Raw genomic sequence first — 21,399 nt, 5'->3', positions numbered from 1 at the left:
GATGCAGCAGATGTCGCCACGATGTTGATTGCGGAGAGAAAGAGACGCCGTATAAGTGAGGAAACAAGCCAAGCCAAGCCAAGCAGATTTGTAGGTTAGGAGCCGTGTAGAAAGTTTGCAGTAGAAAAGATGACCGACAAAAATTGCAGCCTTCGGCGATTTATGTATCGACGTGAAGGTTGCAAAAAGGAGCGTGCAACTATCTACAACAGAAGAGGGCCCGAAGGCAAGAAACAGCAGAAAAACAGTACAGAATGACGATGGATAAGCAGAGCGGTCAACTGTACTCACCAGGAAAGAGAGATAGATAGATAGGTCTTTATTTGCTAAAAGCAAAAAATAATACAATTTGGATCACATAAGACTGTGTCGCATACAGTCTAACAAAAAGAGAAAGTAAAATATATAATAACATCAATTTAGAAAGTCAAATTGATTGTCCTACGCAGATAAAAATAAATACTTCAGTATAAAAATACCATCACATAAAATCACATAAAATTACGTTTCGTCATATTTAATTATCACATTAAACTTTTTTAATATTACGCTGTACATTTAAGGTTTGGTCATAGACCTATCTGTATTACACGCTTGAGATCTAAAGTACGTAATACTGAAAGAATTTCTACGGCCTAAGGGCCGAGTCTGACTAGATAAAAACTAGATTTTAATTAAGAATGCAGCGCCAGAGGGCTCAGAGTCGTCAGGATTCAGTGGCCAGCAGGTGCCGCCGCAGTGCCCCCTTGAAGAAGGCGGAAGATCGCAGGTTTCGCAGAGTAGAAGTGAGAGAGTTCCAGAACCGAGCACCCTGGATCTGGAAGGCCCTAGCCCCTGTTTCAGTACTCACGATAGGGATGCTCAGTTCCGGGGGAACTCCCCTACTAGAGGGCTTGTGTTTATTGAACAATGAGGCCAGATACGAAGGTTCAGCGATCCGGATTATTCTGTATAATAGTATGGCCTTAAAGTAGAACCTTCTTGAATCGGTGCGAAGCCATTCTAGATGCCTCTGGTAGGGACTGATGTGTTCACCCCTTCTAACCCCGAAGATGAATCTCACACACGAATTGCTCAGTTTCTGTATCCGTATTCGTTGTTCGTTAGACGCGTCCAGGATGGTGACAGTACAGTAGTCGATGTGCGGTTGTATAAGTGTCTCAACTAGCCTTCTGCGGAGAGTCTCAGTGGTGCAGCCTCTGATAAACCGTAGGCCATACAGGACTTTCTTTACCTTTTCCGTGATAGCACCCACATGCGGTTTCCAAGTAAGTTTGCTATCCAATGCAACACTGAGACTCACGACCATCTCACTGAATGGGACGATCACTCCGTCCGGTAACGGAACCCCAGGCAAGTTCCATGATTTAATATCGTTAACGTTCTTCATGGACCCGAAAAATATGGACTTAATTTTGCCGGAGTTAAGACGCAGACCGGAGCTCTCCACCCAGCCAGAAACCAGCCGTCCCGCTTCTGCCAGTCGAGCCACGCCGTTCATTATCTTTGTTAGTGTGTAGATAGATCTGGAGGTCGTCCGCGTAAAAAAGATGTTGAATTGTGTTACCGTCGAGTATATTTTGCAGGTCGTTGACATAGAGGCTAAACAGCAGGCGTCGCAGGACAAAACCCTGTGGAACTCCCAGATTGGTTTCAAGCCATACCCAATATTGCATTAAAACAAGCTATACAAGCACGCTCTGATGTCTTTGTGGACCTGAACAATTCACGTCTCGAATACAAGTACTCTTTTATTGTCTTGTTTTTGAATTTGGTACTATTATCTGAGTAAAACAACTCGGGTGCACCGAACCTCGAAATCACTTTTTCCTTGAGTACAGCAAGTATTGCTTTGCCAAAGTGGCACGTACCCTATCCATCAAGTAAACAAACCCTGGAAGATAAGTGCGTACTCGTGGCCTTTAGCAGACTTCGGAAAGGGGCCCATAATATCTCCGGCTACCTATTGCCAAGGCCTTTGCATTATTATTATTAATTTAAATTTATAACCTTCGATGTACTGGTGAAACTTTATTATAGCCAAGCATTATCGTTCGCTGACCGTGTGATTCCTCCCTGTAAGGGTGAGTACTCAGCTGGCGAATTCGAGTACTCGATCTTGTCCGTCTATGCATTGCGTCAACACAACGCTGTATCACTTGCATCGGTTTGTATGACAAACTGCTGATCAAAGCACAGGCAGTGCAGTACTGGAGCCAAAGCGATAAGGGCTCTTATCGTCTCGAATGCTGTTTGCGTTTCGTCAGTGAGACGTACGCAAGTGATGCTGGTAGAGTTTGCTCCAGTGGTGGTGGCGCGCGGTACTCTTGCGCGTGGCAGATCCGCCATCCTCTCTGCTTCGGTCTAAGCTAATTCTTCCTTCTCGCTACTCGAATTTATTTCAATGCCCACCTTCTCCGACGCTCAAGCTCGTTACCTGCGACGTTGAGGCGTCAGTTTGTAACGGGACAACTGGCCTTGTGCACGGCGGCCACGAAGATGCCGCAGAGTCACCGAGCAGTTTCTCTATCTGTTAAAATACTACGCCACAGCTATTCCTCGATGACGCTGGAGTCGCCCACGGACTTTATCCGTCGGTGCAATGACGACTCTGTGCAATGCAGCTAAGTCACTTGTGTATACAAAATGCACGGCAAGTGAAGCTCACCGTGCTTTCTTCGCTCACAGAGTTGCTCGGCTGCCAACGGCGACGAAGCACGCGTCGAGCACGATCTCCGGTGACCAAGGTCAAACGACAGAATCCGGTCGAGGAGGCGTCCCTCCTAGCCAAGCTGCTCACTCTTCAAACGGCTTCTGGGTAGCTGCTTCTGGACGTCAAGCTGAGATTGAAGGTGCCAGCCATGGGAGTTGATTGCTCGGATGATGCTCGTCGACACGATACGTTTACCGAGATACTTTAGTTTGGTCTCCGCGTACGTGTGTTTACTGGTCGCAAGCCTGAAATAGTCAACCTTTACGCGCAGTGTCTCACGCGTGCCTCCGCGCATGACTTGGCAATACCTCGCTTGCATGCCGAGCTAACATCGCGCGACTAAACGAGCGCGCGCTATATTAATTCGCGACCGCTTGTTACAGAATAAAGTATTGAAAATACACGGATAAAATACATTATTGTTTATTGAAATCACTATGAGATTAAAATGTTTGTCATCAGAGAAAAAAAACTTGCTCTTCTATTTACGTCATGGGTGGCGTGAAAAAAATAGAACTTTTAACATGATGAATAATATTTTTTACTATAAATGTTGAATAAACAGTTGAATGACAAAAATGTTGAGGGCTGGGGGGGGGGGGCAATGAGGGGTGCTTTATGAGTAAAAAATAACGCGTTTCTGAAACGTATTAACGTTATTTTGAGAAGGGGGTATAAGGAGCTGAGGGGGGGATTTATATATATATATATATATATATATATATATATATATATATATATATATATATATATATATATATATATAAAGCTTGGAACATTATGTTTTCAAAATGATTTAATATTTTAATACAGATGTCATTGATTAAATTTCGAACATAGTTTAGTGCAGATTTTTTTAATGATTATATTATTGTTTTCACTTTCTGCAAACTACAATCATGTCAGTCTATGGGTATAAATTTGCATTTGACATTTTGACATTATATCAAACTTTGTTTATCCATTATAATTTTTGCATGAAATCCATACATTCTTCTTGGATTGTTTAAAAATATTTTTTTTTACTTTTTCATATATATCTTGATAAGAATCACCCTTAATAATACCTGAAAAATATATTTTAATTTAATCATCATTCACAATTATTTAATACACATCTACCTTAAAATATAAAAATAAACATTGCAAGATCCTTGGCTCTTATCTTTTATCTTATTTGCTTTTTATTATTATCTTAATAAACAGAGTATTTAAGAAATGCGGTAGCACCCATGGCATATATTAGTTTTACACACTGTGCCGTCAGGAGCACCACGACCCTATTATACTTTGAATTTGCAAGATTACTAATATAAATGTTTTATGACTCTTTCTATTATATCATTTGATTTGTTATAAATGTTGCCTTATTTCTGAAAGATCAATGAAGAAAGAGGAAGAGAAAGAGGTATCCGCTAGTCTAAAACGGTCACAACTCTTCTTGATCTTGTGCGCGTATATGATTTTAGTTTATAAGAAGAGCAATGATCATTTACAGATCTGCGTCTGTATTCTGAGAGAGGTCCGGGATACCAGGTAGTGGAAAGTCATTTCAATAATAGAAGTTTGTATAACAAAATAAATATATTTAAATTTTAAATCAGGATAACAATATTGCATTAATTATTGCATATATTCTATGTCACAATATGAATAATAATAAGATTTTAAGTAGATATAGATTCGAAAATCTCTAAGTATTATCTATCAAGGCATAAGTTGCTGCTGAGTAAAGACTAGTCGCTTAAGTTGCGCTAGAGCTAGTGAGCTAGTACGGGTTTTGCGGGTCCTTTTATAGGCCACTGAGAGAGCAGGGATCGAGCCACCGGAAAAACTCTCACATTCATACTTGCACACGTACATTCACACCTATACACAAAAATCATACACACAAACATATTCTAATGCACTCGCTGCGCCGCCGATCGCTCGCTACTTCTTCTCTTATCATAATCGCGCCGCTGCGCTTGCTGCTCGCTCTATATAGATATACGCGCGTGTTGCGCGCTCTCCCCGCTTTCTGCAGCTTCCTGCTGCTGCCGCTGGCTCACTCGTGGCGCTACTGGTGTGCGCTCAGCTTTTTGCTGTGGCGCGAAATTATACGCACGTATAATCTAAAAAGATATTCAGTAAATTTCAGTTTTTATTTTTCATAATTTTTCGCGAAGCTAGTACGACGTGTTACAAGTCGCTATTGCAGAGAGCTAATAAGTGTATAAACACTACATAGCACTGCATACCTTATACCTAATTTATACTCTGGCCCAGAAGAGCGATAGAGAGGATAGGATTTTCGCTATGCGTCGCTGCCTTTGACGAATCGGATTTCTATGCATGTTGCACTAGAGCACACCGCGCATTTGTAGAGCAGTATCGAAATACTTTGATAGCAGTGCGAGCAGCTCCTGAATTACAGAGGGCACGCAATCAAAATTCACCAATTCTAACACTCTCTGGCAACCTCCCTAATATCATAGGGTTCTTGCTATAAACATGGTTGCCAAAATAAATCTATGCCAGTACGTAAATTATTTTTGATATATTACATAAAGATAAATATTTATTCATTTATTTACCATTACATATGCCTTAAAAAGGGATCTTATAGAGGCAAACGAGTTTCCTGTACATAGATACGGTACAAAAAACTTCTATTTTTGGTAATTGTATGCTCTTACTTCTAGTATAGTTTTCACTTGTCACGTATATTCTCTTTAGTGTAGCGTTATAATAAAAAAACCCCTCTAGTTGGAATAATTGACTGATTGTAAGAGGAGGGTCTGATGTTATAAAGTGATTCTCATTTATAATTTTTCAAACTTTCTTTTGAATACCGTAGTTTACTAAACTATAGAAAAAAGCATGATATATCATCATCCATGTTTTGTCGCCCATTTTATTTTAGATTTTTGCAAAAATAAAAATCAGATATCTATTTTTGCTTGCTTCCTAAAGAAGCCTTGTAATAGTAATTTTTGGACTTTGCATAAAAGCACGTAGGAAAAATGTTTTGAGGCATTTTAAGTCGAAAAATAGTGTTTTCAGAGAATGTCCGTATGGATGTGTGTGTGTTCGTTCGTATCCCTTCTAGCTCAGCTTCTACTTAGTGGATTTTAATCCTTCAAGTCTCATTTTCCTTGCTTTTACTAGTACATAGCGGGATAACAGTCTGATTTTACATTTTCTTGACCCTTGTTTTATAACGATTTTTTAGTTTTAAAATTTCAGTTTTTTCTAATAAAGTTATTGGAAAAGTTAATGAAAGTAAATTGCTTCATATGTACCTGAAAGAAAATAAAATTACCTATCTTTTTCCTGCGAAAAATTTGTATTATCGTTCGTCGTTTTTTTATTACACACCATGAAGGGCAAAATTTTGAAATTGTTTTAACTCGAAAACTGAATTTTGAATCTTTCTAAAAAAATCATGATTATTGAAAGTTATTAGGACTATACTTTACTCTAATTTTAGGATATTTCATGGGACAGATTCTGAGAAAAACATAAACAACTGAAAAAAGTCGTTTTTCTACGTGACGCGCTAACTGAAGTAAAAAGGCATTAATAAAGTTCAAATTTTGGATTTAGTTATCATTATATAGCAATTTGATCTCTATGTTTGGGTTGTTCACGAAACCAGTTAGTTTCAAAGATATTAAGCTTCAAAATTTTTTTTCTCACCTTGTATACTATGAATCGTTTTTTTTACGTGACGCGATAACTGGAGTAAAAAGGCAATAATCAATTTAAAATTTTTGATTTAGTTAGTATTATATAGCATTTTGATCCCTTTCTTTTGATTGTACATGATACTAGTTAGTTTCAAATATATTTGGCTTCAAAATTTTGTTTCTCACCCTGTATACTTTGCATAATTGAAAACTGTATCGCTTATATCTCTGACGTCCTCTCAGTGGCGGATGGGTTACGTAATTTTAACTTTAACGTGCGGGTACATGGCAATTGGCGTTCGCGGCTACCACAGACATACTGCCATCTTGCGTCAGTATTCGCAAGCGGTGGCAGCAACGCCAACGGTGCGGTGCATATACAGCTGCCCTCCGGTACTCGAAGCCATCGAAGGTATAATCTTCAAATATACTAAGGATATACCGGGGGTATACCGGAGGTATACCAGGAGTATACCAGAGGTATACCGAAGTATCCGAGGGTACCTGAGAGTATTTCGAGAGTATTTCGAGAGTATTTCGGGCTATCTTCATGACAGTGCGGCTAACGCGACAAATTCTCTCACATATGTCATAAATACTATATACAAGAAGAATGCACCTGCACCTACATTCAATTAGCTATGCGAGCTATGCAAAAGAAAGATAGGGACAGAGAAAGATTTAATTATATATATATGAAATTGATTCGAAATAATTTTATCCATCAAACAAAAAAAAAACTTGATAGTATTATATATGAAGTAAAAACAATTCTGATATTAAGCAATTCATAATGTTGAAGGAAGCTACGTGCCAAAGAATTGGCAGCGGTTTTTTATAACAATATAATCTATATGCTGTAAGGGGACCCAACATAACCTTAAATTGGCGAATAAACCAATCAATTTATGAATCTAAAGTTTATTAACTATTAATCAAAAGTGTTCTCCATAATCGACCTTGCTCCAATATTCCTGAACCAGTAATATCTGTCGCAACAGCCATTATCGAAGATATACTTTAATTAATTAATTAATAAACAAGTTAAAGTTAATAAATAACGATCGTAACTAAGGGTACGAAGAACTTAAGAAGACAATCACGAACACCACACTTTACACGGAAAGTGCTTGAGTCGCATTGATTGTCTGCTTACAATGTTAGTCTCATTTCATATTAAAGTCGAACAGTAAACCTAGATGTTAAGGCTTTCCACTCTTTTAATTATATTATTACCTATTTTGATTAGTTGATTCTGCAGAACGCTATCACAATAGCTCTTATATGCTATATAAACTGTTTTGCTAACATTAAATGACAGTTTATTTAAAGCAAGCCACTTCGCGACTTTACTGAGATACCCGGTTATTTTGTTCTGAGCAGATGTCTGCGTGTTCTCACAAACTACTATAACAGTGTCATTCATATAAGACATGATGGTATCTTTTGTCAAAACTCTTAGTTGATCATGCAAATACAATATGAAAAATTAAGGACCCAAAATGGTTCCTTGTAGAACACCAGTGGAAATTTTTTTGTATTCACTTTTGTACTCTTTGATTTTTATCATCTATCTTGAAGCGGTGTAGGTAGGCTCAAAAGCACTTCTCTTCGCTCAAAACTGCGTGAGGTAGTAATTCACTTCTCCGTGTCGTTTTTTGGACCCGTGATCAATCATTGGTATGAAGTGGTGCGTCCACCGCTCCCTTTCACTAGAGTCCCATCGTCTTTGCCACTCAGCTAGAGTTAGTTCCTTCACAGAATTCCAAATTTTCTTCTGAGTATTGTCACCACGACGGTTTTCTTCGTATATATTCTTCCTTTCTATTGCTAGCAGGTCAATACGCGGCGACCTGTAATAATGCACACTGCATCTTCTGATACTGTTCAGTAGGCAGAAGCGACCCGCAATGCGTTTCTCCTATAAACTGTTGACGACTTTTAGGCGTAGAACTTCACCAACATGGCGTCCGCCCATATTGGGGCGCCGTATAACATATTTGATGTAGTTACATTAGCTAGGAGCAACCTTCGACCCTGCGTTGGCCCGTTTTCATCTGGCATTTGCTGCGATAATGCAGGTCCGACTTTCCGTTATTGTCTCCATTTTCTTTCTACTAGTTACAAGAATAGCCTCCTTTTTATGGCTAGCTAGAAGTCCAGTCTGCTGAAGCCAATCGTGAATTATACCTACTGCCTCGTTAGCGATTTTCGTCACCTCTTCCTTTTACTTTGCTACTACCAATACTGCAATGTCATCTGCAAATCCTACAACCGTTGCCCCTTCGGGTAGCTCTAGCCTAAGTACTCTATCGTACATGATGTATTAGTGTGTGTGCGTATGTATTGTAACTCGGGTTTTCGTGCCACCCAAGTTAGCCTTGGAAAGTAACCCAATGGTGCCAGACGCTCCCCGCGAGCGTCAGAGTCTCGCGACTCTTTGTTTCCTGGTACGAGGTTTTGCGCGCTATTTGCGCTCGGCTAGCTACATCCTTGAGAACGGTAAGGAAAGAGGGTGGTTCAAGATAATAGAAACACGTGGATTATCAGGCGGAACTTTATATTATTATTGGATTCTTACAATTTTAAATCAAGATTCGCACAAATTATTGAGACAACCCGTAAACACAGACAACCTTGACAAGCAGATATCCGTACATGAAAAATACCCCGCGTGACTCGCGTGCGTCTCAAGGCTCAAGGAACAACCGGATAACACACTTGATTAAACGTTTTGTCTTACACTCACTCACACACTTACGTTGAACGCGAATTCCGCAAGTGCCGGACGACCTATCCTTAGATTGCCCGACCACCTTACGCCTCGTGCGTCCAGGTGTCGGCGCCAACTATTATATCCTACACTTTCACAGAATCCTAATCTTTACACTTTAATTATTACGTAATCAGATAACATGTACAACTAACTTTATTCGAACGAAACACAAGATAAAGAGAAAGACAGCGATCCGGAGGTAGGTAATGCATATGCGAGATAACCAAATCGTCCGCGAGACCGAAACGTGGAACTGCTGTTCGCCCGCGAGACGGATTTGACCGAAGAAAAGGGAAATGATTCACTGACCTTAAGGAGGTCCGAAAGCCAACTTTAACCGACCGAGTCGACTGAACAAATGCACGGCAGAAAATGGCTTGAAACTAAAGAAGTACAATGAATTATGAAAAACCAAGAGTTAGTTGCCCTTCCTTTTATAAACATCTATCAGTGTGCCAAGTTTCAAATAAAATTATTAACGCAATAATAAATGGCATTTGAACGAAAATCAGTAACCGCAGCGAGCATATGCGAAATTCTCAGCATATGCTCACTGCGGTTACTGATTTTCGTCGACTTGGTCGGTAAAAGTTGGGTTTCGGACCCCCTTAAAACTTGCGATGTTAAGCTAAAGCACTGGGGCGAAGTTAAAGTCGGGAATACGTTCGTTCGGGAGTAGTCGGGGCAGGCGAGTGCCGGCTTGAGCGCTCCGGGCTTGCGGCCATCACTCTGCTCTCCCTAGCTACCGTACTGTGCGCGCACTGATTGAACGGCGGGTGTTCGGAAGCTACTGCTACTGACCCAGCTAGATTTTCAGGTCGAGTCTGCGTTGCTATGGAAACTAGCGACGTTTGACCGAAATTTAACTGCGGAGTCGCGTTGCAATGTAGGCTCGTAGAGGCTGGACAGGTTCTTCAACATGGTTTGCGTTCCCGAAGTAACTTGCGGAATCGCGATGGTTTGCGTGTCTTGGTCCACTGCTGGGTTGAGCTCGTAGATCATCGTGCTTTTTCTCGGTACACAAGGTAGAGACTTCGATTTGACGATGCAGAGGAAGGATCCATGGAGTATGCACGGTCTTCGTCTGACTTTTTTAACGATGTTCTTTAGGACCTTGTTGAGAGCCGACGGGATGGGCGGTTTCTCGTAAAATAATTTGGCAACTTCCTCCTCGTGTCCCAGCAAGGGAAGAAGAGGGTCATCTAGCGTTTGCTCCTTGACCATACGACGTCTCTTCTAGGCGTTCGTTGGTCTCCTCTTCTTCCATGAGTTTGTGGCTCTGGGCTTGCGGGTAGTTGTTGATCGAAATCACCCTCTATGCGGTGGCTCAGGTTGTTAGGTGAGCGGGCTCTGGGGGTTGCCGTCGAGTTTTTATTCATCGGCCTCCTTGGCTTGCTGTTGTAGTGCCGCGCCATTGTCAGCGTTCTCACGAGAGATAAAGTCAAAGTCATCCTCAGGAGACTCTCCTCTGTGGCGGAAAGCCTGGCCCAGACTCGCCCAGATCGACGGGCGCTGGCGAAGGTAGAGGTAGTGACAGTACCTTGATGTCAGAGTCGATCGTGACAGCGTAGTCAGACTCGACATCTAACTTTAGCCTAAATCTAAATTAGCAGTTAGATAGCCCTCGTTGATTTAGATTTTTACAATTATGTTAGATAACCAGTTTCGCATGTACCGTGGTATTACAATAATCGTACATTTAAATTTTTGTGTACTTACATGACTAGATAATCAATAAATCCAAACAAGGTAGCTAGTGCCCGCATACAATTATAAATGATCGTTTGAATAACGTTATATTTTGATGGTAAATGTTATCTATGATGATGAGAGGTATCCTGGGTTGTCTATGAAGGAATGTGGATTTTTAGCCTGTTAGGTTTGTAATGGTGGTCAGGCTAATGCCAAGGCCAAATTCGAGATTGTTGTGAGGAAACATGACGCGGCGTTATGCGCGCAAGAGTGTGTGTACATGAACCGTGATATAAAGCCAAGTGTGACGAAGCCGCGCACGTATAGTTACTTGGGAGCTTGGGACTCTCGCAGAGTTCAAGCTCCAGTTGTACGACAAAGCGGCGGAAAACCCGAGAAGGGGTGAGTTTTAAAGGAAAAGAAAAAGTTGGCATTATACTGTGTCAAGCGAGTCTAATTTTATTATCGACGACAGTTTTCCGTGTGGTCCACAAAGACGTCGACTGCAGCGGCGTTTCATCAATAGAAAAAGACGACCGGCCGAAAGCTCCACAACGAGTATCCGTGCACGGACGAAGGCCATCAGAATCAAAGGATCCTGGTGAGACTTGGAGCAAGAGTCGTCTAGACAAGCTGTCCAGGGGAAGGTTAGCGTGAATGAGCGTGTGTGTGTGCGTGTAATTTATTTAAATTTGTAATAACGACCGTGTCGGATGCGTTTCCGCAAGCTTTTTTCAAATCCAACCCGCAAGCAATCGAATCCTGACTTCGACTGCGCATTTCTCTTGTAACATCGGTATTCCTTGAAATAAACATTTTTTTTTACATGAAAGGGGATAAACACATTCTATTGTTCTCCGGCATTTTTACAGGTTTTAGGTCACAGATGTGTATTTTTGAGACTATTTGGTTGTCTGCCGAAACTAACTCGTACACTAGTGGTGAAAAAACTTTTGTGACTGTGTATGGGCCCTTAAATGGTTTTGCCAGTTTTGCTGCGAAATTTTTGGATATGTCTGACAAAACTCGGTTACGCATTAAGACGGAATCGCCTACTTTGTAAGTAAATCAAAAATTGAAAAAAAAAAATTTTTTTTGTTCCTTGATTACGGACGTAAAAAGGCCTTATTGCACTTGAGATTTCGAAAAAATTAGATATTTTATGTGTTTTGGCTGAGTTTATTGCATCTTTCAAATCTCTATGGTTCTTAAGATATCAATGTTTCAATTCATTTTTGAAAATTTTCTGATTTTCTATATCTCTAAAACATCGTAGTCAAATGCTTCAAAATTTTATTTGGTGATTCACCATAAAAGAGCGATCTGCTGCTAAAATTTCAAAACTAAAATTTCAATTCTCAAAACTTTTGCTTCCCCTAAGCATTATTTTATTTATCGCACTTATACATTTATTTGGAGGAAGCTACGTGCCAATGAATTAGCAGCGGGTTTTAATATACTTGAGATTGGCTGTATTAATGACGCGAAATTTTCAATAAATATGCGATACCATGATGTCATTTCGATAAATCTCTGTACTTGTTTTAACGTTTTAGGTACGGGGTACTCGCGTATAGGTGCGACTTTTTCATTGTCAACCTGAAGTCCGTTTTTGTTTACTATATAACCATGATATTTCACTTCGGACAGGCAAAATTTACTCTTTTCTTTTTTAATTGTTAAGTTAGCTCGTTTAAGTTTGTCAAAGACAACCTTTAGCCATTTTAGGTGTACGTCATACGTTTCTGTGACGATGATTAAATCATGATAAAGCATTTTGTCAACTTCGTTAAGTGAAATTGTTTCAACGGTCGGTGACACTCGATTAGGCCTCTGTTTTATTGCAGGATAATTATTTACGTCGATAACGGCTTTTATTAGCGAAGTTTTTCCGAGTCTTCCGGATGATTTAGGGATTTCGTTATTTAAAAATGTTCCGAGAAATTTTCTGCGAAACGTTTTTTGAAGGTCAAAAGTCAAACGGCTTTGAACCGAGGGTATACGTAAAATTACTAAAGTCGGTGATTACGCCAAAACTGTGTAACGCATCTATTCTTAAAATACAATCTTGATCTAGGCAGTCAAATACTCGTGTTTCGATTACTCGTATTTTATCTTGAAATTTAATTGGTGTATGTATAATTTCACGTATCTCTTCTATAGTGACTCCCCCGGTTACATTTTTGTTCACTAATAGTGTTTATTTCGTTGCTATTTTATGTACTTTTGGGCCTATGAACGTTTTACTCGCTCCGCTGTCTATCAGAGCTTTAAATTTATTGTCCGCTATGCTGACGGTAGACTAAAGTAGTTTCGAGAATTTTAAAGGTAAGCTGTACAATTCATCCGTCGTGTAGATATCTTCGTAAATTAAATCGTTTCATATTAATGTATAGCTTGAATTTTTTTTAGAAATTAGGGCGCTTTGCTTACAGCTGTCTTGATATCTTGTAGATAATCCGTTAACGTAAGTCGTTCTTTTTCTTCAATAGTTAAGATATCCCATTGCGAAGGTGTGGATTTTAAATGTGCAAAGTTATTATCTTGAATTTCAGCGTTTTCTCGTTGATTATTGAAGATATCCGTTGGTTTATTTGAGATATCATAGATAGCCTTTGGCTCAATATTGTCTTTATTAAATAGATAACCTGATTTTTCAGAGATAGCTTTTAAGTCAGCCTCGTCCTTTTTTTGCGCAACTCCTTCCATCGCAGACAGCGTTTATTTTTGTCGGGTAGATATTCAAATTTTTGTTTAATTCGGCCGGTGAGGCCTTTTCTATTTTTCCTAGCCACATAGGCCTTTTTTTGCTGCTTTAATCTGCGTTTCTCGTACACTTTGGACGGTTTACGTTGATATAACCTATGAGTTCACGTCATTGCAGAATATTTCGTTGGATTACATTTCGGGCAATTTATAAACCTTGTTTCGATATTTCCGCATTTATAGCAAAACGCGCGTTTTGGGCCTTCGCACTCTTGCGAGAAATGTCCGGAATTTTCCGCAGTTATAACAGATTTGTATCTGTGTCGCTGGTCTGTTGCTGTTGTTATGCGGGATTTTATTAGGTATTTGATTTGTTGGTAATCTTTGGTTATTGTTAAAGAGTTTGTCGCGTCCATAAACTAAATTATTTAATTTATCCTCGTCAAGCAAGGCATCCTTCGTAAAGTCCGGTTCTGTATGTTCTACACGTGCTCTATTTTGTTCTTCATCCAGCTTGAAGTTAGATAATTGTCGTCTAATATTACGCTGCAGAAGTTGGTCTCTATAAGCTAAGTCCGGTAGGAGAGGCTCTTCGGCGCTCGGGGCGGTTTATATGATCTCACGATAATTAGGCCTTTCTCTTTGCGTACCACTACAGCTTCTAGCTCTTGAAACGGGAAGATTTCGGACTTATCGATTCGGATTTGTAGTCTCGGTAGCATATTTCGGAGAGCTAGATTTATTTCTCGGACTAGTCCAAGTGGAGGTACCATGCGATTAAATATTGCCTTAATATACGTCAGGTAGTCGGCGACTGGCTCAAGCTCGCCTTGCATTCAGCGTCGAGCGTTTTCCATGAGCGCAAACTGAAAATCCGCTTTCAAAAAACGTGCACGCCATGCGTTTTCAAACTGCTCGAACGTAGTCCAGTTGTCTGAATTTATTCTATACCACTATTATGCAACCCCTTGATGAAAAAACGGTAATATTCCAAATAAATCATCATCCAAAATGTATATGATTAAGCGCCCTTCTCTTAGTTGTTTTAAAATTTCTTCACTGTCTTCGTCGCGTCTCCCAGAGTATTTAAAGTCCCATTTGCAAAAAAAAATCGAAAGCGTTAATGGGGGTAGGTGTGATTAACCTACTCTCTATGTTAATGGGCTGTGCGTTATTATTGTACGCGCCTCGATATTGTTGTCGATTATCGTTAGTATTATTGTTAATTGGTAATTGTAAGTGGGACGGTCTAGCTATTCCATTATTTAGGTAGCCACTTTGCTCCTCTGGTAGCATGAAATTTGCTACCCGGAATTTCACTTGGTGTCGTGCTAACATAACCGTTCCCTGGATGTCTTGTATTTTTTGATAAATTTTGTGTTTATAATAATATTAAATTGTTAGGATTGACTTCCTGTGCTAGTGTGGGAGTTCGGTTTGAGGTGGCCGGGTTTTATGTGTTAAACATAGCCGTGGATGAAATTAAATTGTTTCCAGATAACCTCATTATGCTGTTCACTCGCGGATGGTTTGTTATTGGCCTATCCTGCATAATTTGAAAATTTGTAGAATTGCAAACATACCCGTCTGAAGTTAACGTTAGATAACCAAAGTCCCTTTGATTATTATTTTGTTGGCTGTTTGTGCGAAATTGAGTAATATCACCGAAAAATACGCTACGTCTCGGTACACGTGGTACTGCACCCGTAGAGGTCTACGTTTCTCTATCTCGCTCGCGTTCGTTTTCTATGGTGTCAGAAGTTTGCGACGCGTGAAACGGTTGCTCTTGCGCCGTGACAATAGGGCCCGATACGTTAGATGTTAGCAGCGGGACGTTTGTTGAGAGCTGGTAGGGCGGCGGCGGATCGTCGTGCTCGCGCGCAGCGCCCGACGCTGGCAGTTCCTCGTCGAGTTGCACTATGCCACACTCGATGTACACTACCTGTGCCAAACGCCTCTGCGGTTCAGTTAAGCTGACTGCTGTATTTAGTCCGCGGCTTTCCGCTTCTTGTTTAATTTCATCATTTGACAATGCCATAACCCAGTTGTTGACTAAGACTTTGCTAGGCATTTCGGGAAGGTGACCTCGCACAGTCTCAAATATCCTAAATAGTATTGAAATTCCCTTGAAGGAATTCGAGCGATTCAAACAGTCGCCGCTTTGTTCTTTCACCTCTGTTGTACTACTATTACGTACTAATCTCGGTGTGTGCAGTTCCACGTATTGCCGAAGTTCGTTTGGAGTATTTATGTCACTTGACCCGCGCGTTCGCGTTGATCTTCGACTGGCGCGGACACACGTGTCGCCGGCTGTTTGTGAGCCGCTTGGCAACAATGTATCTTTGTTTTTTTTTTATTTATTACTCGATATACCTTTAAGCTTACGCTCTAGGAATTTGTTTTCGACACGTTGCGAACTTTCTCGACTTTGTTTCGTAGGAATTTTCCCGTCATGCCGAGATCGCCTGTTTTGTGAGATTTTAACCTTTTACGTTCTACTACGATTACTCCGGTGATTTTCTTATTCTAACGCACATATTTTTAAGGTTATTTACGGCATTTTTTGTAGCTAGCAATAGATATCCGGGAGAAATAATATATTTTTTCTAGAGGTAACCGGTAGGTATATTTTTAAGCTAGAAAGCCGAAAATTTGTGTCGCTACAAAATTATTTCAGATATCCAGTTAATTACTTTACGATATTAAACTCCACGCAGTTAATTTTCACACACGTGCTCTCAATTTTCACTCACACTGGTTGTTTCCTTTGTCTCAAGACGGTGATTTTACCGATCACGATGTTCGTTTCTATTGCAAGGACTGTACTTTGTATAAGGACGGGCTGCGGGAGTTTTACAAATAATTGTTCATTTAAGAGAAACTACCCTCTGGCTCAAAAGCCTTATGTTACTAAAGTTACGGACGCTTTACTTAAGATCTTAAGAAAGATCTTGCATAATATCTCGAGTAAATTATCAAAAAAAAAAAAAGATTGTTTTTTTGGTGTTACATAAGATCTTATAACAGAAGTTACGTATGATCTCATATAACACTTACAGGAAAACTATTTTCTTGATAATTTACTCAAGATCTTGCATAAGATCGTATGCGAAATCTTAAGTAAATCATCAACATAACAGTTTTTGTTAAGTGAATTATAAGTTCTTACATGAGAATTAACATAAGATCTCATGTAAAAACGTGTAAAAGTTCTTACTTAATATCTTCTGTAAAATGTTGTACATGATCTTGCATAAGACCTTAAATGAATATATAATGAAGATTTTATTACTATAAACGTAAGATCTTACATGAGATCTTATGTAAGACCATAAGTAGGTTCATGGTTAATCAATGAAAAGATCTTGTGTACGATCTTGTACAAGATCTTGTACCAGATCGTACATAAGATAGTTGTAGGATCTTATCTCAGATCTTGCTAAAAATTTTTAATAAGTGCGATGTTCCAAATCGTTATTATTCAAAATTTTTGTTTCCAACCTTATAAGGAATTGACAGTAGAAAATAAGATCTCAACAAGACCTAAATTTTAGTATTATTTCAATATATAGTTTAACCCGGGAAGAGAAAAACAGAAGCAGGGAGACTCAGGCGAGGGAGAGCGAAGAAAATGGAACAAGAGTCAAAATGGTTAGAGATAGAAAACAGATGAAGGAAATGTAATGAAGGATTGAGGAAGGAGAAAGGGATAGGAAAAAGAACAATATATGATCTCAGGTTGGAAGGAAGAAAAGTGTGATAAGAAGACAGTGGAAGACTGGATAAAAAGAAAACTTGAAATAGAGGTTACGTTGAGGAGGACGTGGACACAGAATGGGAGGATCCGTAGAATAGGCACAGAATGTAGAAAGTGGGAAGGAAACGGTTTAATCATGAGAGAAAAGGCAAGGCTACAAGGGTCAGATATCTTCATAGATCATGATCTAACTTGGAAAGAGAGAGGATACAAAGAAAAACTGAGAGAATACGAAGCAAGGGAAAGGAAACAGGTTAAGAAAACGGTATAACAAATTGTGGATAGATGGAGTAGAGCATATATGGAAGGAAAGAGAACAGATGCTTTTTCGAAGAAAGAAAAGGACAAGAGAGGAAGAAAAAAGGGGAGCAGGAGAGCACAAAGATAATTAATTGGAATATAGCGGGAATAAAAGGTGTAGATGAGAGAACCTGGGGATATCTAAGAGGGTTTGATGTAATCTGTCTGCAGGAAACATGGCTGGAAGACAAAAAAGGAAAGTTCTGGAAAAAGAAATTAGGAGGTTACGAATTCAGATTTAGAAATGTAAGAAAAGGGGGAAAAAGAGGGAGAGTAAAAGGGTGAATATTGATGGCGGTAAAACTGGGAGTAAAAGCAGAGAGAATAGAGTGGATAGAAGAAAAGACAAACGAATTTATAGGAGCAAGAATATTAGGAAAGGGAGATACATGGTGGATAGGCACGGCATATATGAGAGAGGAAAAGCAAGAAAACTTTAAAGAGATAGAAAGGATGCCGGAGAACGCCAGAGATGAAAAATTGATATGGTGTAGAGACATGAACGCAAGAACCGGATATGAAGGAGGTGGAATTGACGAGGAAGAAAACGAAGAGAACAGGGAATCAAAAGATGAAAAGAAAAATAGAGAAGGAGAAGAACTACTTGAAAAGATAAGAGAGAAGGGACTAAGTATAATGAGTGGAAATAGCGAAGTTGACGAAACAGGAGAATACACGTACATAGGAGGGGCAAGATGCTTAGTGATAGATTATGTGATTGCAAATGAGGAAGGAAAAAGAGGGGTAAGTAAAATAAATATTATTTACAGGTTGGAATTGGACCACAATGCAATGAAAATAGAGATGGGTAAATCAACCTGGGGAAAAGAAGAAGAGGAAGATAAAATCACAGAAAGGCCTATATGGACAGAAAGCGTAATAGGTCAATTCCAAGAAGAATTGAGTAAAGAGAAAAAGAAAACAGAATGGACAGAACTGAAAAAAAACTGAAAAAAGCAATTAGAAAGAAAAAGGGAAGCGGTGGAAAAAGAAAGAGAAGCACTTGGTGGGATGAAGAATGCAGACTTAAGAAAGCAGAGGTAAGGAAGTTAGTTTAAAAAGGAGGCGGAAATGAAAAAAAGGATAAAAGAGGCGGGAAAAGACACAACCGGGAGAAAATTGTGGGAAGTGGTAAATGCAGGAGAAGAAAAAGGAGAACAAGATGCAGCAGTATAATAAAGAAAAAGGAAAGGTTGACTCACTTTAAACAGCAGCTGGGATAAGAGGCAGAGGAATAGGCGGGAGCAAGTATACAAGGGGAGGACGAGGAAGGAGAGAAAGCAGAAAAAGAAGAAGAAATTATATCCGAATACGAGGTGAGGAAAGAAATTAGTAAAATAAAGAAGGGAAAAGTGCCAAGAGCAGACGGTCTGCAAAATGAGATATGGATACACAGAAAAGAACAGGGAAAACAACTAATATACTGAATAATATATGGAAAGGGGGAAAAGTACTAGAAGAATGGAAAACGGGAGAGATAATCCCGCTCTTCAAGAAAGGGAAGAAAAAGGAAGCAAAGAATTACAGAGGGACAACTTATACGTTACGCACGGGGTATAAATTATACGTAAATTATATATTTCTACCAAGCGACGTTAGGAGTGAGGTAAATCGCGCTAGTTTTATTTAATACTTATCTAAATTATTAAATAAGTCAGTATTTAATAGTATATTACACAACTAGGGGCGAAAGTTGTTTTTTCCAAACGAGAATGATGATTGACCGTGAGTGGGAGTCAAGGGCGCCGCAGGCATTCAGGTATGCGCGGTCCATGTAGGATTCTTATTTTTCTCTCTACTTGTGCTGTGCTGTATACGTTATAGTTTCTTAACTGATTTCACTTGTAAACATTCGAATTTAATTTTGTTTTTATTCTTACTTAGCCTTACGTTGTCGTTTCTTGTTCTTATCTATTTCATTAATTATTGAATGTGTCAATTACTATCGGTTTCGTATTTAGGGTCTGTTTAATGATGATTTGATAGTAGCCCGATGTCAAGTATAGTGTTATACTTTGTGCTATCGAGAGCGTATTTTACTATACGCTGCATTCTAGTGGGAAGGGTATCGATTGATTTGCTTATAATAACTAACCTTACTGGTTTTCAATATATTAGAATGCGAAAGGAAGTGAGCATTTCACACCTTCCCCCTAGGATGAGCGTTTTGAGGTGAGCCTCTGACGCTCATAATTAATTTTTGTGAATTCCGTTTCTTAATCTTATTTCCCTATTTTGCGAGCGTTTACATTATTTCTTAATATCTATATAACATGCTTAGTAATTATGAAATGTATTTTTTTTATTAACATATTTTCTTGTATTCTTTTTGCATATATATTTTTTTTATTGACATTTTACATCTGGTATCCTCAATTTTAGTAATCAGTATTTATTTGGAAATGAGATAATCATCATTTGTTTCGACAATACTTGTATAGATACTGACTTTACTTAATATTCGCTTGATAGCAAAAAAAAATGGTAATACATTTGGTTTCGATTACAATGCTTAATTAATACTTTTTTTTTATTGATTTCATTCTGTTTTGGTTTTTCTAGATCTAATTTTTAATAATTGTTATGTAACTGCATATAATATGGCTATAATGTAAGCAACTTTAACTCTTTTTAATTTTAGTTCAATATTAGTTTTGAGTTTATATACTCTTTTATAATGATCCCTGTACTTTATCGGGAATGTGCACTTAACAATGATATCGTTGTTGTTAATAATATTAGTAGTATCTATGAAAATTAATGTAATTTAATTTTATCTTTGCAAAAACTTTCTTTTTTTGTAATTTTTTTTTCTTTATGTTAGTACATGATTCTTTTGGTATCATTATGTATCCTCATTGATTACGTGATTCTTAATGTTTAGTAGTGGTTATCAATATAAATTATTAATTCTCTTCTATAACTAATGCATGCAAAGGATCGTTTTCTCTTTTTCAATGTTACGAGTCTTTTCAATGCTACGCGTCTTTGGTCCTACTAGAATTTTAATATTCCTTTTGCAATCAATATTTTGTTAATTAACTCAAACATAACATGATAGAAAAAAGGATTTAGATCCCCCTTAAAATATATACTGTACTTAATCTCTATTTACTTGTTTATTGTTTTGAAGTCTTGATCTGGAACGTATACAGTGGTGTATGAAGTCGGCTCAAGAATACCCTCGTGACTGCTTCCTTGATGAATTATTTCTTGTTGAATGTTCAGTTTAGTCAAATTCTCATATGTTGTTCAATCTTCGGAATATTAGGCATGGTTTGGACTTTTTAGACTTTTTTTTTTCTTATTTCAATAATATTATCATCTACTTTTAATCATACTTCTATATATTCATTTAGACATGCCGTGCAATCTATTATATGCTGAGTAGAGAATAGTGGCTTCATGCATATTTCACATTTTATAAATTAACGATCATTTTAGTGTGGATAATTATCTGAATTATAATAATTTCCGTAAATCGCTGTCTATTGAAATCGAGATGTCAAGATATACAATTTTCTTTGACTCTAATAGCTTAATGCAAAAATTTTCATTTAAATCGAAATAAAAGTTCGAAATAAAGAATTTGATGTAGGAATTTTTCCGTCAATTCTTCCCTGGTTGATTTCTAAAGGTAACTTCATTCTTTTTTTTTCTTTTTGTAATCTTTTTAACTTGTTCTTGAAGCAATCTTCCTGCTCTGTGTGGATATTATGTTATCTAATTTTTCTTCTATATATTTCTTGAATTCTTTTATCTTTTTTTGCAATAATTGTTCGGA

At 38.5% G+C, this 21,399-nt stretch overlaps 2 protein-coding genes across 15 annotated transcripts in view; both read right to left on the bottom strand.

The window, feature by feature from the left end:
* Positions 1-706: 706 nt before the first annotated feature.
* Positions 707-1,501, bottom strand: LOC103317133. Its single transcript, XM_008213922.1, has one exon. The coding sequence runs from the start codon at positions 1,499-1,501 to the stop codon at positions 707-709; it is 795 nt and encodes a 264-aa protein (XP_008212144.1).
* A 2,049-nt stretch (positions 1,502-3,550) lies between these two features.
* The window catches only part of LOC100119218 (disks large 1 tumor suppressor protein), a 1,703,670-nt gene continuing 1,685,821 nt past the window's right edge, over positions 3,551-21,399 (bottom strand). For 10 of the 14 annotated variants that reach the window (XR_004227336.2, XM_031928125.2, XM_031928126.2 and 7 more), the window contains one exon: positions 3,554-3,780. Coding sequence is in view for 10 of the 14 variants with exons in the window: in XM_031928125.2 (XP_031783985.1) it covers positions 3,671-3,780 (110 nt within the window). In the remaining 4 variants the exon portion in view is untranslated. Of the gene's footprint in view, positions 3,781-21,399 lie in introns of all 14 variants that reach the window. The other 4 variants (XR_004227337.1, XR_004227338.1, XM_031928132.2 and 1 more) reach the window with 3 other exon arrangements.

This window comes from Nasonia vitripennis (assembly GCF_009193385.2).
Source record: "Nasonia vitripennis strain AsymCx chromosome 4 unlocalized genomic scaffold, Nvit_psr_1.1 chr4_random0003, whole genome shotgun sequence".
NCBI classification, from domain to species: Eukaryota; Metazoa; Arthropoda; class Insecta; order Hymenoptera; family Pteromalidae; genus Nasonia; species Nasonia vitripennis.
Note: the sequence above shows the minus strand (reverse complement) of the source record. Positions and strands in the feature narration are given on the sequence as shown.

Excerpts from the sequence above, each read along its gene's own strand:
- LOC103317133 (XM_008213922.1), bottom strand. The coding sequence starts at position 1,501 with ATGAACGGCGTGGCTCGACTGGCAGAAGCGGGACGGCTGGTTTCTGGC.